The 17,814-nt window shown below is 43.3% G+C and overlaps 1 protein-coding gene and 1 non-coding gene across 2 annotated transcripts in view; one reads left to right on the forward strand and one right to left on the reverse strand.

Moving 5' to 3' along the window:
• The window catches only part of LOC145354035 (transcriptional repressor CTCF-like), a 57,233-nt gene that overhangs the window by 23,599 nt on the left and 15,820 nt on the right, over nucleotides 1–17,814 (reverse strand). Inside the window, exons 4-8 of the mRNA XM_080205139.1 lie at nucleotides 16,305–16,475; nucleotides 13,488–13,621; nucleotides 2,673–2,793; nucleotides 1,967–2,116; nucleotides 643–852 (exon numbers count right to left, since the gene is read on the reverse strand). Coding sequence (XP_080061265.1) covers nucleotides 643–852; nucleotides 1,967–2,116; nucleotides 2,673–2,793; nucleotides 13,488–13,621; nucleotides 16,305–16,475 — 786 coding nt within the window. The remainder of the gene's footprint in view (nucleotides 1–642; nucleotides 853–1,966; nucleotides 2,117–2,672; nucleotides 2,794–13,487; nucleotides 13,622–16,304; nucleotides 16,476–17,814) is intronic.
• On the forward strand, nucleotides 13,723–13,921 carry LOC145354116 (U2 spliceosomal RNA). Its single transcript, XR_013888800.1, has one exon. It is a non-coding gene; the product is annotated as a U2 spliceosomal RNA (small nuclear RNA).

The following is a 17,814-nucleotide window of genomic DNA, read 5'->3' on the forward strand; positions in this document are numbered from 1 at the left end:
TTAAATATAGCATCCGCATGGAGGGACCATGGTAGATTGCTGCTGATCTGGACACCTAAAAACTTGAAGCTCTCAACCATTTGTATTTTGTTCCCCACTATACTTCCTGAAGTCGATGACTATTTCCTTTGTTTTGTAGATATTGAGGGGAGATTATTGTCGTCGCATCAGTTCATCAGATTTTCTGTCTCTTTCCTATACTATGTCTCATCATTGTTTGAGATCTGACCCACAATGGTGGTATCAGCAAACTTGAAAATTAAGTTGGAGGGGAATTTGGCCATACAGCCAGAGGTAGTTACTGGCTGAGGACACTGCCTTGCAGAACACCAATGTTGAGGATGATCCTGGAAGTGGAGTTGTTGTCTTTCCTAATTGACTGCTCTCTGTGGGTGAGGAAGTCTTGGATCCAGTTGCAGAGAGAGGAGCTGAGCCCCAGGCCATGAAGTTTGGAGATGAGTCTCTAGGAATAATGGTGTTAAAGGCTGAGCTGTTGTATAAGAGTCTGACATAGGTATCTTTATTATCTAGATGTTCCAGGGTTGAGTGTGGGGCAGGGAGATGACGACCTGTTGTGGGGATAGGCAAACTGTGGTGGATCCAGGCAGTCTGGGAGGTAGGATTGATTTTGCCATGACTAACCTTCGAAACATTTCATAATGATGGATGTCAGAGCCTCTGGATGATAATCATCAAAGCACACTGCTTGGCTCCTCTTTGGTACCAGGATGATGGTCGTCCTCTTGAAGCAGGTAGTGACCTCAGATTGGTGTAAAGAGGTTGAAAATGTCTGCAAATACCCCCGCCAGCAAGACCTGAGTGCTTGTCCAGGTACCCCATCTGGTGTTAAAGCTGAGGGTGAGATTGAACATATCAACAGCTTCTGAAATGCCAAGGTGAATGGCAGACCACAGGCTGGAGTTGTGAATTTGGTCGTCTTACTATTTTAGAGAGCTGTCTTAAACCATTTGAAATATAATAGGTACTTGTATGTATTTGTAATATAGTATTTACGGCATGCGTGTAAAATTGTCGTTACTCCTTTAAAGTTTCTTTCTTTTAATAAAGTTATCTTTCTGTCCTTTTCTTTTAATCAATGACAGTTGTTTAATAAAGATTAATGTTTCACATCATTTGGTATTGAGTCACTCATTTCTGTTCACCCAGAAAACAGCTCTCAATGCAAGTGAGACTCACTCTTACAGTTCCCACCTGTCTGTCTGGATCCAGCTGTTTTCTTGCAGGAATTTCCCCTCTACAAGCAGTCATTTTAATTTTTATGAATTATCTCCAGCCTACATTCTGTAGGCTGCAGGGCCTCAGCTTGGCCACTATTCCTGACTGGCCAGCAGTTCCTAGGGGTAGTCAGCCATCCTGAACAAGCCAACCAGCGCAGTGGATTGATTAGTCATGAGCTGTAAAATTAAGGGGATCTGCCAGCAGTTGTGTGATTTGGCAACAGCAACTTCCAGCTGGAAATTCTGCCTCACAGTGCCAGGGTTCCAGGTTCAATTTCAACCTCGAGCCACTGTCTGTGACGTTTACACATTCTCCCCATGTCTGCATGGATTTCCTCTGGGCTCTCTGATTTCTTCCCAGAGTCCAAAGATGAGCAGATTAGGTTGATTGGCCATGAATAATTACCCCTAGTATCAGGAGGATTAGCAGGGGAAATGCGTAGGTTGCAGAAATAGGGCCTGGGTGGGACTGTGATCGGTACAGACTCGATGGACTAAATGGCCTCCTTCTGTACTGTAGGTTCTTACCAGGAGCTTGCCGATTTTAACAAAATTCAGTCATTGCATGGGAAGTTATCAGCCTATTCAGACTGAAGATTGATTATTTTACAGTGGCTTACAGAACAAAATGCTGCCGCCAAATAGTTGGAAGTGTTATAAATGCATTGTTAGATCTTCTATTTCCACTATCTCAGCTTCCAAAACTATTTCTGTCCAATGGACCTTACCCAAATCACTCTTTCTGGCAATAATGGCGTCACAGTGAGGACAATGGTACTTAGGCACATTGTCCGTGTGCTTCTGCCGGATGTGCATTTTCATTGTCCCACTCTGTGTGAAATTAGCCTGGCACACGTGGCATTTGTAAGGCTTCTCACCTACAAAGTATCAGAAATCACAGGTCTTAAATATAGCCCATTAATTACAAACTAATTAGAATTGAATTACATTGCATTCCATATGGTGGCACAGTGGTCAGCACTGGTGCCTCACAGCACCAGAGACCTGGGTTTGATTCCCAGCTTGGGTCATTGTGGGGAGTTTGCACATTCTCCCCATGTCTGTGTGGGTTTCCTTCCACAGTCCAAAAGATGTGCTGGTTCGGGGCTTTGGCCATGCTAAATTCTTCGTCAGTGTACCCAAACAGGCACGGCAGTAGGGTATTTTCACAATAACTTCATTGCAGTGTTAATATATCCTTGCTTGTGACACTAATAAATAAGCTTTAATACACAAGAAAAAGTGAGCATAATAGTAGCTTTGCACAGACATTTTGGAACACACTGTGACTACTCCTGGTGTCAAGGGTAAGCTGGGGGTGAGGGAGGGAGGGCCGGAGCTACCCAGTTGTAATACTAACGTAGAAATTTCTATGCAATGCTCTATATAAAATTATAATCACTGGGAACAATTGCTATAATGTTCTTAGCATACCTGAGTGAGTTCTCATGTGACGTTTCAGCTTATATGTATCTCTGCTAGCATAGCTGCAAAATGTACATGGGAATGGCCGCTCCCCTGTGTGAGAACGGATGTGGCGCTTCAGTTTACTCACCTAAAAAGGATAAAACATGAAAAATACAGTGCGGTATGATCTATGGTTTACAAAATAAACTAATAATTAAGGTGTGGAATTGAAACCATAATGTCACAAACTTGATCCACTGATCCATTTGATGGTCATAAGTGCCCTTTTTTCAATTGAATCAAAAATGCATGCCTAATGTTTTAAACCAATGGGTGTCACAAAGAAACTGTGGTGCTATTATTTTCATTTTGATTATCAGCACAACTGCTGATGGCTATAAAAACATCTGTCCAGTCTGCAGGAAAATCTGAATACATGGCCAAGTCTGATAAGGAACTGGACTGATTTATACTGCACATATATATGGCTTTTAATACTTTGATTAACTTACCATTATTAGTACATCTCAAAACTTTAGATAAGGTCTGATATTGAGCACCTTTGAACAAATTACCATTATATCGTCAGATCAATACACCATAGAAACTGGCTCTTCGGCCCTACCAGTCCATGCTGACCACGATGCCCTCCCAGCTGGTCACAATTGCCCACATTTGGCCCATAACCTCTAATCCTTTCCCATCCATGTACTTATCCAAATGCTTTTTAAATGTTGCAATTGTATCTGCCCCAACCACCTTCTCTGACAGCTCATTCCATATACACACCACCCTCTGTGTGAAGAAGTTGTCCCTCAGGTCCCCTTCCCCTCTCACCTTAAATCTACGCCCTCTAGTTTTCAATTCCCCTTCCCTGGGAAAAAAATTATGTGCATTCATCCTATCCATGCCCCTCATGATTTTACACACCTCAAGGCGACCTCTCATTCCTCTACATTCCAAGGAATAAAGCCCTAGCCTGACCAATCGCTCCCTATAACTTTGGTATTCCAAAGCAATGTGTTATGGATACCTATTAATTACTATTTTCAGAAGAAACATTAAGTGGAAGCCACACCTGTCCCCTCAGGTGGATGTAAAATATTCCATAGCTCTCTGCAAAGAAGAGCAAGGAGATTCTCCTGGTTAAAAGCAAATTACTGTGGATGCTCTGACGAAGGGTCATCCAGATTCGAAACACTGGCTCTATCCTCTCTCCACAGATGCTGTTAGATCTGTTGAGATTTTCCAGCATTTTGTTTTTGTTTCAAATTCCCCTGGTGTCCTATGTAATATCTATTCTTCAATCAAAAGTACATTTATATCACTGCTGTTGATGGGAGCTTCCAGCATGCAAACCGTCTGTTCTGCCCCCTGACAGAAGCAGCAGTGACTACACTTTAAAAGAATTCCACAGGTTCTAAAATATTTGGAACATTCAAAAGTCACGAAAAACGTAATGTAGATCGCAGATTATAAACTGACCTTGGAACATTAAAATATCCTTCCAAAAATGGGGGATGAATTATACAGCGTATAAAACATGAATTATGATGTGGGTGTTGTTGGCCACCGTTTTGACATGTGAAAAAACACTTAACAGTTCAAATTAAATCAATGCATCAAATTTTATTTAACTGAATGATTCTGCAAACATAATTTGAACCACAAACATAACTTCTCACCTGGTTACACTACATGACCAGTAAAGCGCGGCGGTAAATGTAAGCAGGACCCAAAAATCTGATCCCTACCCAATGTCTGGCAGGTCACACTCTTCCTGTGCTTGTCTTTTGACCAAATCAGAGACCATGAAACTCAGCTCGGCCAAAATACGGGTGGAAAAATCTCACAACTTCTCACCCATTGGACACTTTGATTATTTTTAGGAAAATTGCCTCCATTGTTTTCAGCATCCTGCACAAAGAGTTAATCAAATTCATCCAGCGTCACTTATGTCATCATGAGGATGCCTCTCAGGGTCCAATATGGTGCTTTTGGTTTCAGAATTATCCCCCAACAATTGACTACCTTCCTCTCCACTCATTGAATTGGATATTCTAAAGCTTTTACCAATCTGATGACACTTTGTGGCATAATAACGCTGCAAAATTGTGATAAAACCATATAAAATATTGTTTGGGACCGCATGTATATTCCCACCCTTCGTGAAAGGTTGCTCTCTATCAATTATGCCCCTATTGCATTTGCTGAGAACATGATCTTTGTATGGCCTGTGAAGCCACACATCCAAAGTTTGAACTACAGACATTACACCCTCTGCTGTAACTGCAATGTGGGTGTGTTCTTGGCAAGCACATCTTGATCTCATTAGTTATACGGAATCTGAACATTGCCCACATTAATAAGCTGTGCTACCGTTCTTTCTGTAGGTCACTGGGATGCCTATTTCACACTATCAATCCATAATTTCACTCCATCCTCATCCGTCTAACCATTTGTCATGGGCATGCACAAAAACTCCTTAAGGGAACTTGAGTTTCAATGTAGGTTTACATTTCAAAATTACCACACCTGCAGGCTCATACCACCATGAATCTTGCTTGACTTGACATGTCCTAAGGTTTTCACTAGAACTGTTTTCGAACTTTTCCAGTTCACAATTCAAAGGTCTGTTTAACTCAGGTGGGAATTTCCGTTCTTGGGGCATCCCATCCCTTATTTTTAAACAGTGACCCCTAGTTCTAGATTCTCCCACAGAGGAAATGTCCTCTCCACATCCAACATGTCAAAACCCCTCAGGAATTTATTTGTTTTACCAAGTCACCTTTTACCTCTCTAAACTCTAGCAGATACAAGCATTGCCCGTTCAACTTTTTCCTCATAAGACAACCAATCCTTTCAAGGTAGTAGTCTGGTAAACCTTCTCTGAGCTGCTCTAACGCATTTACATCCTTCCTTAAATAAGGTGACCAATACTTTAGACAGTACCGCTAATGTGGTCTCACTACTGCCCTGTATAACCGAAGACTAAACTCCTTTCTTTAGTATTCAAGTTCCCCTGTAATAAATGATAACATTCCTGCTTGCTGTACCTGAATACTAGCCTTTTGTTATTAATACACTAGGACATTTTGATCCCTCTGCACTTCAGAGCTCTGCAATCTCTCACCAGCTAGATAATATGCTTATTTTTTAATCTTCCTGCCAAAATGAACAATTTCGCATTTCCCCACAAAATACCCCATTTGCCAGGTCTTTGCCCATTCCCTTAACCTCTGACATTCCTGTCTTGTGAATCTACTTTCACTTTAAATGCAATTCCAACACCCCTCCCACACCTGAAGGTGTCTCTAAGCAGGGCAGTTCTTCATTTTCTCTCTCATACAAAACTCAAAATGTGAGCATTGTTCTGGAAAAGGAGAGGCTCAAACATTTCTCTCTTTCGCACTCCTAGGCAGCATGCAAGAAATAGCTGGTCACCATATAAGCAACCATTCTCTTGTTACTACCCTTCAGTCCCATTATGCACAACCTTTCTTGCTCTTCTATTTTTTTCATGAATAGTGTTGCTCTGAATTTCCCACTCATCCAGTCTAATCTCCAGATGTATGATTTCCCGGGGTTTTTAAGTGAATTTCTTCTGCAGTATAAGAATTGTTTGAATCAACTGAATACTGATTTCTTCCTGAATTTAAGGAGACAAAGTAATTAACATATCCATCATTTTGTTACAGAAATTATGTCGGATTGCAATGCTATGTCGGATGCAATCCCCTAGTTGCCATACTCCAGTGCCTGTTTGGGTACACTGAGGGAGAATTTAGCATGGCCAATGTACTTAATTAGCACATCTTTCCAACTGAGAGGAAACTAGAGTGCCCAGAGGAAATCCAGACATGGGGAGAATGTGCAAACTCAACAGATGGAGAGACTGATTGTGGACAAGTCCTCAGGACCGGATGGAATGCATCCAAGGGTTCTGAAAGAAATGGTGGAGGTGATAGTGGATGCCTTGATGATTATTTTCCAAACCTCGCTGGATTCCGGGGAAGTGCCGGAAGATTGGGAAACGGCTAATGCTACGCCGTTGTTTAAGAAGGGTAGCAGGCAAAAGGCAGGGAATTATAGGCCAGTTAGTTTAACATCTGTTGTAGGTAAAATGCTCGAATCCGTGATCAAGGAGAAAATAGTGAGGCACCTTGAGGAGAACTGTTTGATAGAGCAGACGCAGCACGGTTTCGTTAAGGGGAAGTCGTGTCTGACGAATTTATTGGAATTCTATGAGGATGTGTCTAGGGTGGTGGATAGAGGAGAGCCAGTAGATGTGGTGTTTCTCGATTTTCAGAAGGCGTTTGATAAGGTGCCGCACAAGAGGTTATTATAGAACGTTAGGGGGCATGGAGTTGGGGGTAGGGTGTTAGCGTGGATAGGGGATTGGCTGTCAAATAGGAGGCAGAGAGTGGGGGTCAATGGGTGCTATTCGGATTGGCAGTTGATGACTAGTGGGGTGCCCCAGGGATCGGTGCTGGGACCTCAGCTATTTACCATTTATATAGATGATCTGGAGGAAGGAACCGAGTGTATGGTGTCGAAATTTGCTGATGACACCAAGATTGGTGGAACGGCAAATTGTGCGGAGGATGTGGAGAGTCTGCAGAAGGATCTAGATAGGCTGGGCGAATGGGCCAGGAACTGGCAAATGGAATTTAATGTTGGCAAGTGTGAAGTTGTCCACTTTGGTAGGAATAATGGTAGGAAGGACTATTACTTACATGGCGAAAAACTGCAGCATGCGACGGTGCAGAGGGACCTCGGGGTCCTTGTGCATGAGTCGCAAAAACCCAGCTTGCAGGTGCAGCAGGTGGTCAGGAAGGTGAATGGGATGCTGGCCTTCATAGCGAGGGAGATTGAATATAAAAGTAGGGAGGTCTTGCTGCAACTGTACAGGGCACTGGTGAGGTCGCAGCTGGAGTACTGTGTGCAGTTTTGGTCGCCGCACTTACACAAGGATATTTTGGCCTTGGAGGGAGTGCAGAGGAGGTTTACTAGGCTGATACCGGAGTTGAGGGGGTTGAACTATGAGGAGAGGCTGAATAAACTAGGCTTGTACTCGTTAGAGTTTAGAAGAATGAGGGGAGATCTCATTGAGACATATAAGATGATGAATGGGACGGATAGGATAGAGGTGGAGAGGCTCTTCCCGCTCAGGAAGGACAGTAGGACTAGAGAGCACAGCCTCAAGATAAAGGGGGGGCGGTTTAGAACGGAGTTGAGGAGGAACTTCTTCACTCAAAGGGTGGTGAATCTCTGGAATTCTCTGCCCGTTGAAGTGGTGGAGGCTGCCTCGCTAAATATATTTAAGGCGCGGGTAGATAGGTTTTTGATAGGCAAGGGGATTAAGGGTTATGGGGAGAAGGCGGGAAAGTGGAACTGAGCCACGACAGATCAGCCATGATCTTATTGAATGGCGGGGCAGGCTCGAAGGGCTAGATGGCCTACTCCTGCTCCTATTTCTTATGTTCCAACACAGACAGTGTCCCAAGCCATTAATCGAACACAAGTCCCTGGTGCTGTGCCACCATGCACCCAGGGAAAGGTACAGAAGTTATGCAATTTAGAGAGCTTAGACGATTTTAAGTGCAATTTAGATCAATTATAATGAAGCTCGGATCTCCTTCAGGCACAGCCATGTGGGCTTTTGCTTTTATACTACATTAAATGAGAGATCTTCATCTTTGGTTAGATTTGAAGGCACATTATTTGTTAGAAGCACGATCACTACTTTTACTTTGGATATATCTAAAACAGATTCCCACCTTATTATGCTGCAGATCAGTATAGCGGGGAGGGAAATGTAAGCAGGGCTCAAAAATTCAGTTTCCCACCCAGTGTCCAGCAGGTCGCTACCTTCCTGCGGCATTTTTTTGTGACGTGTGCCATAAAGCTCAGCTGACCCAAAAAATGAGTGGGAAAACCTCCCCACTTCCTGCCCATTAGACAGTTAGATTCTATTTTGGGAAATCACCCCCATTGTTTTCAGCTTCCAGCACAAAGAGTTCATCAAATTCATTCAGAGTCATTTTGCTTATAGCATCATTTTAAGGATGCCTCTCTGGACCCGATCTGATGCTTTTGGGTTCAGAATTAACTATCTTCCTCTCCATTCATTGAATTGGACATTCTGAAGATTTTAACAATCTGACGACACTTTACGAGTAATAGGACTGCAAATTATGACAAAACTATATAAACCATCAAGTGGGACCGCATGCATATTCCCACTCTTTGTGAAAGTTTGTTCTGTCAACTATCCCCTTGTTGCATACGCTGAGAACATGATTTTTGTATAGCCTGTGGAGCCACACATCCAAAGATTGAACTACAGACATTACACCCTCTGCTGTAACTGCAATGTGGGTCTGTTCCTGGCAAGCACATCTTGATCTCATTAGTTATATGGAATCTGAACATTGCCCACATTAATAAGCTGTGCTACCGTTCTTTCTGTAGGTCACTGGGATGCCTATTCCACACCATCAATCCACTATTTCACCCCAATCTCATCCATTTAACCATTTGTCATGGGAATGCACAAAAACTCCTTAAGGGAACTTGACTTTCAATGCAGTTTTAAGTTTCAAAATTATGGCTGGCTTTAATTTTGCCCTGTTGGCCATGCAGGCTCGTACCACCATGAATCTAACTTGTCTTGACGTGTCCTGTGATTTTCACTAGAACTGTTTTCAAACATTTCCACTTCACAACTCAGATTGCTGGGCTTATCGAATTTCATAGGCAGTACATCCACGTTGCCAATGTGATGTAATGAACACTCTGGTTTTAGTCTCACTCGGATGATCAACCGCTGGAAACTGGTCATTTTCGCTGAAGTCTTTTGGTAATCTCTGTGCAACTCTGGTCTTCTGCCACAACAGTAGACATGGGAGTAGGCCATTCAGCCCAATCGAGCCTGCTCTGTCATTCAATAAGATAAACGCTGATTGTATTTGTTTTATAAAGCAAAGCTACACCAACTAGCTGTTGCTCTGAAATATTTGTTGGTGTTGGGGTTGGATTTGATGTTCTTAAGTGCATAAAAATGCATTTCATTTCTGGTGACAGTGTTACCATTCTGACAATTTTCAAGGACCCACTCCAATGCATGTTTCTCAAGATTAGCCAGGTGGGTTTTCCCTGCTCGCGTGGTGCAGTTGGTCATCAGCACATTCTTCAGGGCAGATTCCTTGTTCTTCCATTCTCACAACAGTTTTTCACCAACACCAATTCCCCTCGCTGCAGCACAGTTAGTTGACAAGTTAGCTTTTAACTTTAAAGCAGCTTCGTACGTCATTCATTTTGCAGGAGGACCCATTTCTGTTTATCCCTTGCCAAGCCATGCACGGATCTGCTCTATTGAGAGCATCTTAAACTCCCGCATACTTCCTTGGGAATACTGCCACCAATGCCTGCTTTATCTCCTACACTAACCTACCAGGCAGGCACAAATTTAAACATGTATTTTGAGCTGCAAAATTGAGGCTGACTCCTAATGCAAGTATAGCCATAAATGTGCATGTACTGGTGAAGTTGACTTACACGCTGGTGCCAAGAAAAAGGCACATCTTAATACTGAGTCAACTTATATGCCCTGATACGTAATAAATGCAAGTTGTTCTTTCTTTATCAGTTATAGGAAATGTTTCACATTCTTATCTTTTTATTCCATCAACCTATGACTCAGGTCATTCCCATTTTCAGTGCAATAATTCTTTATCTCTTGGCACACTTCAGTTGAGCGATGAGCATGCTAATTTCTATATGGGCCTTACTTATCTAACTCACAGATAATACCTCTGATCCAACCTTAGTCTTCCTTCACTTAATACTTAAGAACAAAGAGCAGGAATAAGCTATTCAGTCCCTGGAACCTGGTCCTCCATTTAGTAGGATCATGGTTGATCTGATAGTAATCTCAAAACTGCATCCCACCAATCTGTGATTATCTACCACCCCCTTGATGACCAAAAACCTATCTAGCTCTGCCTGAAAACTATTCAAAGATTCTGCTTCCACCAGTCTTTCAGGAAGAGAGTTGCAGACACTCACCACTCTCAGTGAAAGAACTTCACCTCAAACGGGCGACCCTTTGGCTGAAATTCTCCCATCTCACCTGCCGCAGGAATTGTAACAGGCAAGACAGAAAATTCAAAGATCCGTTGAAGTCGTGCAGGGATTTCCAATCTTGGGATGTGCGTAGCCAGAGATTCCCGCCCCTTGTTTTACAAGTGAACCCTAGTTCTAGACTCTCCCGCAAGAGGAAATGTCCTCTCCACATCCAACATGTCAAGACCCCTCAGGATTTTATTTGTTTTAATCAAGTTATCTCTTACTTCTCTAAACTCCAGCAGATACTAGTCTAGTCTGTCCAACTTTTCCTCATAAGATAACCAATCCATGATAGGTAAACCTTCTCTGAACTGCTCCAACGCATTTACATCCCTCCTTAAATAAAATCAGGTCTGGAAATGCAATACTGATATCATAAAGTTGCAACGTATGTGGTTTCTGCCTCCAATATAAAGTTTAAAGTTTATTTATTAACGTCACAAGTAGGCTTACATTAACACTGCAATCAAGTTACTGTGAAAATCCCCTCGTTGCCACACTCTTAAGAACAAGTGTTCGGGTACACTGAGGGAGAATTTAGCATAGAAAGAGCACCTAATTAGCACGTCTTTCTGATTGTGGGAGGAAAACCAGGGCACCCAGAGGAAATCCACACAGACACGGGGAGAACATGCGAACTCCACACAGAGACTGACCCAAGTCAGGAATCCAGCCTGAGCCCCTGGTGCTGTGAGGCAGCAGTGTGTCACCAAGCTACCCAGGGAACGGTACAAAAGATATGCAATTCAGAGAGTTTAGATGATTTTAAGCACAATTCAGATCAATTTTAATGAAGCTTGGATCTTCTTCAGATATTGTCATGAGGGCTTTAGCTTTTATACTTCATTAAATGACAAATCTTGATCTCTGGTTAGTTTTGAAGGCACAACGAGACATTATTTATTAAAAACACGATCACAACTTTTACCTTGGGCATATCTGAAACAGTTTTTAACCCTCCCGCCATCTCAGGGCAAATTAAAAGTTTGAAGCCACAACTGTAAATATAAAAGCCTCAATGTTTCGAACAGTTTTCGGGTTATAATTTTTTGGTAGCAATATGAAAGGGGCATCCACGTGGCTTTCTTGTTCCAAAGTCAAATTTCCCAAATTGCACACTTCGTGATTTTCCACAGAAATCCAATTAATACAGAAGATCCCACACAGATATACCAGATTATCATGAAATATTTAAACTTGAAATTTTGTTCATCCATTACCTCTTTGGGGTAATCATAGTATCATGAAAAATAAATCACCGTTCTGTTTATGAAATATGCCTGCAAAACATAAGAACATAAGAAATAGGAGCAGGAGTAGGCCATCTAGCCCTTCGAGCCTGCCCCGCCATTCAATAAGATCATGGCTGATCTGTCGTGGCTCAGTTCCACATTCCCGCCCTCTCCCCATAACCCTTAATCCCCTCGCTTATCAAGAACCCATCAACCAGCTTCTTAAAAATATTTAGCGAGGCAGCCTCCACCACTTCAACGGGCAGAGAATTCCAGAGATTCACCACCCTTTGAGTGAAGAAGTTCCTCCTCAACTCCGTTCTAAACCGCCTCCCCTTTATCTTGAGGCTGTGCCCCCTAGTCCTACTGTCTTTTTTGAGCGGGAAGAGTCTCTCCACCTCTATCCTATCCATCCCATTCATCATCTTATACGTCTCAATGGGATCTCCCCTCATTCTTCTAAACTCTAACGAGTACAAGCCGAGTTTATTCAGCGTCTCCTCACAGCTCAACCCCCTCAACTCCAGTATCAGCCTAGTAAACCTCCTCTGCACTCCCTCCAAGGCCAAAATATCCTTGCGCAGGTGCGGCGCCCAAAACTGCACACAGTACTCCAGCTGCGGCCTCACCAATGCCCTATACAGCTGCAGCAAGACCTCCCTACTTTTATATTCAATCCCCCTCGCTATGAAGGCCAGCATCCCATTCGCCTTCCTGACCACCTGCTGCACCTGCAAGCTGGGTTTTTGCGACTCATGCACAAGGACCCCGAGGTCCCTCTGCACCGCCGCCTGCTGCAGTTTTGCAGTTGCAGTTTGCAGTTTACAGATTGCAGTTTTTGGTAAATCATCAAGCTACAACACTTAATCCTACATAAAAGTGACTCTTATTAATGTTAATTGGAAGGTAGCACTTGACGGATAGAAATGGCAAATTGGCAAAAAATCAGGACCTTGGGAAACAAGTAAAGGAGAGAGTGACTTTATCAGTCTTTGCTGGATTTGAACTCATACTTAATGCTTCTATTTTTTTTCCTGGCTTCAGCCTGACTTCACACAGTTGGATGCTCATGAATTGTGCTACACAGGGCAGCACCATTGCACAACAGTTAGCAACGCTGCCTCACAGTGCCAGGGACCCAGGTTCGGTTCCCGGCTTCGGTGGCTGTCTGTGTGGAGTCTGCACAGGGAATTGTTCTCCCCGTGTCGGCGTGGGTTTCCTACGAGTGCTCTGGTTTCCTCCCACAGTCTGAAAGAGGTGCTGGTTAGGTGCATTGGCCATGCTAAATCCTCTCTCACTGCACCCTAGCAGGCGCCAGAGTGTGGTGACCAGGGGATTTTCATAGTAACTTAACTGCAGTGTTAATGTAACCCAGTTGTGACACTAATAAATGAACTTTAAACTTAAAATGTGGATTTCTGGGTTTGGGTCATTAGCACTGCCCCAGGGTAACCCGACACATACACAGTACTACACTCACCTCTACACTAGCATAATCACAAATTGAGCATTTGAAGGGTTTTTCATGGGTATGCTTGTAGCGTCTGTGTCGCACTACTTCACCACTTGTAACAAAGGCCATAGCACAGTCAGGACACTTATGTGGTCTGGTACCTAAATAAAAAGGTATAGTCAGATTAACGCTTTCATTTTAAGTAGGTTAAAAAGAGGTTAAAGTGCCGATTTGCTCCTTTGCTCTGCAATTACCAACTTTAGTCGCTTCTTGGCCTTTTGGCTAAGATCAAGTGTAGTATCGACGTGCTGTGCTTGGTTGAAGTCATTAGGTTGCATTTTAGCTTCATTCGAAGCAATTTTTAAAAGCGGCATCTCGGCCTTTTGGCTAAGATGCAAATGAGATCAAGCCTTGGGGGAGGAGTTATACCTACTCCAATCAGTTTGGATCACGTAGATCAAGCCCAAGACAGGAGGCGAGAGCCCTGTCTTGTCAGCTTGGATCAGGAATGTCTCAACTTGTTGAGACTCTGAATTGGACTTGATTTGATTGAATTGGAATAAAAACAAAAAAAAAATTATACACTTATGTTACAAATGCAAGATTACTTTGTTTCAGGTCAGCATCTTCTATTTAGGGCAAGATGGAGAAATGAATGCACAGAAGGGAAAAAACAGGTCAGACCGCTTTACTTCCTTCCCTGTTTTACATTTGTACAATTTTAGGCCAGTATTCTTACTTCCCTGTTTTACTGTTTCTTCCCTTCTGGGTGGGGTATGTATGCTGACTATAAGACTGGGTGGCTTGGTTGTTAAAGGGAGGCCCAGGTTCTTTCACTGGAAAGAAGGTGCAAGATATTCATCACACTAGTAACAGTGACCACAGCAGCTGTGCTGAGAGTGGATAGCCTCTCAGGCCTGAGTTTTCAATCTCAGATTGGGTGTGCAGAGTCGGGTTAATTCCCAGCGCTGCGAAGCATTTCAGTATTTTTGGTACGAGGGGGATGGGGGTATAATGGGAGCCACGGGTGGGATGTCCCAGGGAATTGTGTGGGCTATGAGGCAGCCCAGCATGAGTTAGGCAACTCATGTGGACATAACAAGTGGTCCTTCAAAACGGTTAATCTGTGAGGAAGTCCATTTACGGTCCCAGCTTTTTGGAAAAGTCATTTTATTGGCATCATTGCCTGGTATTAATATGCTATGTATCAGTGAACGTATGATAAAGAGTGTCACAGTCCTTAGCCTATCCACTTGCACTCTTGTCATTCATTTATCAGGATCCATCCAAACGGTTAACCCTTGACCCGGTTCCTCCTGCACTGTCCTGGCTAAAATGTGTGACTAAGCATGACGGTCAGTATTCGGGAGCACAGCATGCTATCTGGAAGTGACAGTCACAACATCCAAGACACCATGCTTTGTGTGGAGCCATTTCCTCCACTACCTCAGCAGTACTCACTGATGAAGTGGTGAAAATGATTAGTTCATGTAAGCAGTCAGATGAGAACATTGTAAGATGCATGGCTCACAATACTTTTCATCTTATATTTGGGGCCAAGATGGCTAATTGTTATTTCGACCTGGATACAAGGGCGATGTAATTCACTTTGCATGGAAGTGCGCTTTGAGAGGGGATGGGTCCTTAGGAAGCTAGTGTTGGATCGAATTGCAGATTTCCCTGAAAATATCACTGAACCTCAGAATTAGTCTGCAAAAATCAGAGAGAGCAAAAGGCACCCAAAAGTCTCTACTGTTCACCACACAGAATGTGAGTTTGAGCTTGCCTTCGGATTGAGGAGATCAGGGTTGTGAAGGTTTAACGAAGCTGGAAGACTTGCCTAGCTTTGGCTGGAAAGAGGGATCTTTAGGGTATAACCCACGTTGTAAAAGTCAGTTCGGGGGCTGGAAATTAACTGGACATGAAACACAGAAACTTCTGACTCAGCTACCTACTGAATTACAATGATTTAGAATCACAGAATCCCGACAGTACAAGGAGCCATTCCACCCATCGAGCCTGCAGACAACAATGCCACCCAGGTCCAAATCCCGGTAACCCCACGTATGTACCTTGCTAATCCCTGACACCAAGAGGCAATTTAGCATGGCCAATCCAGCTAACCTGCAGATCTTTCGTGAGTGTGAGGAAACCGGAGCATGCAGAAAAACCCACAGAGAGAATGTGCAAACTCCACACAGTCACCCAAGACCAGAATTGAACCCGGGTCCCTGGTGTTGTGAGGCAGTAATGCTAACTTATGGAATCATAGAATCCTTACAGTGCAGAAGGAGGCCATTTGGCCCATTGACTCTGCACTGACTCTTCAACAAAGCATCCCACCCGGGCGCTATCCCCGTAACCCCATGTATTTACCCCACTAATCCCCATAATCTGCATATCTTGGATACAAAGGGGCAATTTAGCATGGCCAATCCACCTAACCTTCATATCTTTGGAGTGTGAGAGGAAACCGGAGAACCCGGAGGACAGAGAAATGGGGAAAATGCACTAAGTCCACACAGTCATTCAAGGCTGGAATCAAACCTGAGTCCCTGGCACTGTGAGGCAGCAGTGTGCTAACCACTGTGCCACCGTACCACTCTAACTTGTGTGGAACAGTCCAAGATAAAGGAATAAATTCTATGTCAGTAAAAGTAGGAGCCAAGCTCACATGAACCACAGAGTAGAGATAGGGATGTAGTACTGATTTGTCAACTGAAACAACCTTTGAGCAAATAAGTTTCTGCCATAAGGAGAGGCTGCATTACCACAATTGGTTTTTGAATCAGTCAGTAAAGTTCAGTAACACATGCAGACATAAAAGATGACCGGCACACCTACCTGTGTGAGTGTTGATGTGGTTTTGTAGAAGTGTGATAGTTCGGAAAGCCTTTTCACAAAGATGACACTTGTGTGGACGCTCATTTGTATGGCTTAGCATGTGACGGTCTAGATTAGATCTTTGTGGAAAGGTACATGAACACAGTTTACACTGAAATGTTTTCCGAACATCTGTCAAAAAAAAGCATTTCAAAGAATAAACAATTTTATTTTTATCACACCTTTCAAAACAACATCAAAACTCCCGAAAACGTATTACCTCCAAAGAGTTTTGCACTATTTTACCAGTACTCGTGGTTGAACATTGAGCTGAGGATTAATTCTCAGTGAGACATCTGTACTGCAGAAAAATAGATTTAATTACCTAATATGAAGTCATAAGGTATAATTATTTATTTTACTAAAATACTCAACAGATTTTTTTCTTAATGCTTAGATATAAAGCATATGGGTAGAGGTTACATATGGTAGTCAAAAGGGAGGATTCATAGACATGGAGCAACCTGGCTAATTCATAGGTTCATAGAATCCTTACTGTGCAGGATAAGGCCATTCAGTCCAAGGAGTCTGCATTGACTCTTCGATAGAGCATCTTACCTAGACCCAACGCCCAACCTATCCCCGTAACTTCATGCATCTACCATGCTAATCCCCCTAACCTACACATCTTGGGAAATGATTGGGCAACTTAGCATGGCCAATCCACCAGACCTGCGCATCTTTGCTCTGCAGTGGAAACCTGAGTACCTGGAAGAAACCCATGCAGACATGGAAGAACGTGCAAACTCCAATCAGTCAGCCAGAATTGAACTCAGCAATACTAACCACTGTCCTACATCCTCTTCCAATAAGTTGTTTAACCATTCATTATTGGATGTGGCAGGACTGCAGAGGTTAGATCTGAGCTATTGGGTGTGGGATTGGCAAACAAGCAGCCATGTTGTAGCTTCACCAGGTTGACAGCTCATTTTACGTACGACTGGTGCTGCTCCTGGCATGCCCTCCTTCCTATTACACTCTTCATTGATCCCCTGAAGTAGTGGTCATGGTTGAATGAGGGATATGCTAAGCCAAGATTATAGATTGTGGCTCAATACAATTCTGCTGCTGCTGATGACCCATAGTGCCTCATGGATGGCCAGTCATATGACAGATGGTGGAATGTGAACCTGGGTCCCCAGAGCATTACCCTGGCTCTCTGGATTACTAGTCCAGCGACAATACCAATAGGTCACTCCTTCTCCTATTCTCCGTTGCCATTGGATTGGGCCACTATTCCTGTTGTACCTGAGCAAGTATGATTCCATCTTTCAACTAATATCCACCTGCCACTCCTGTGGGAGTGTTATGTGAGGACCCAGTCTGAATCATTGCTCAGCTAGTTAGCAGCAGTGCAGAAAGGACTCTGACTTACATACAGTCCTACAGATGTTTAGTCCCAATATTTATGGTGAGAGGACATTGTCATACCTGGAAGGCAACATGCCTGCTAGCAATGTAAAGCAAAAGA

The sequence above is a fragment of the Carcharhinus amblyrhynchos genome, chromosome 16 (genome assembly GCF_965287045.1).
Source record: "Carcharhinus amblyrhynchos chromosome 16, sCarAmb.v2.hapA, whole genome shotgun sequence".
Classification (NCBI taxonomy): domain Eukaryota; kingdom Metazoa; phylum Chordata; class Chondrichthyes; order Carcharhiniformes; family Carcharhinidae; genus Carcharhinus; species Carcharhinus amblyrhynchos.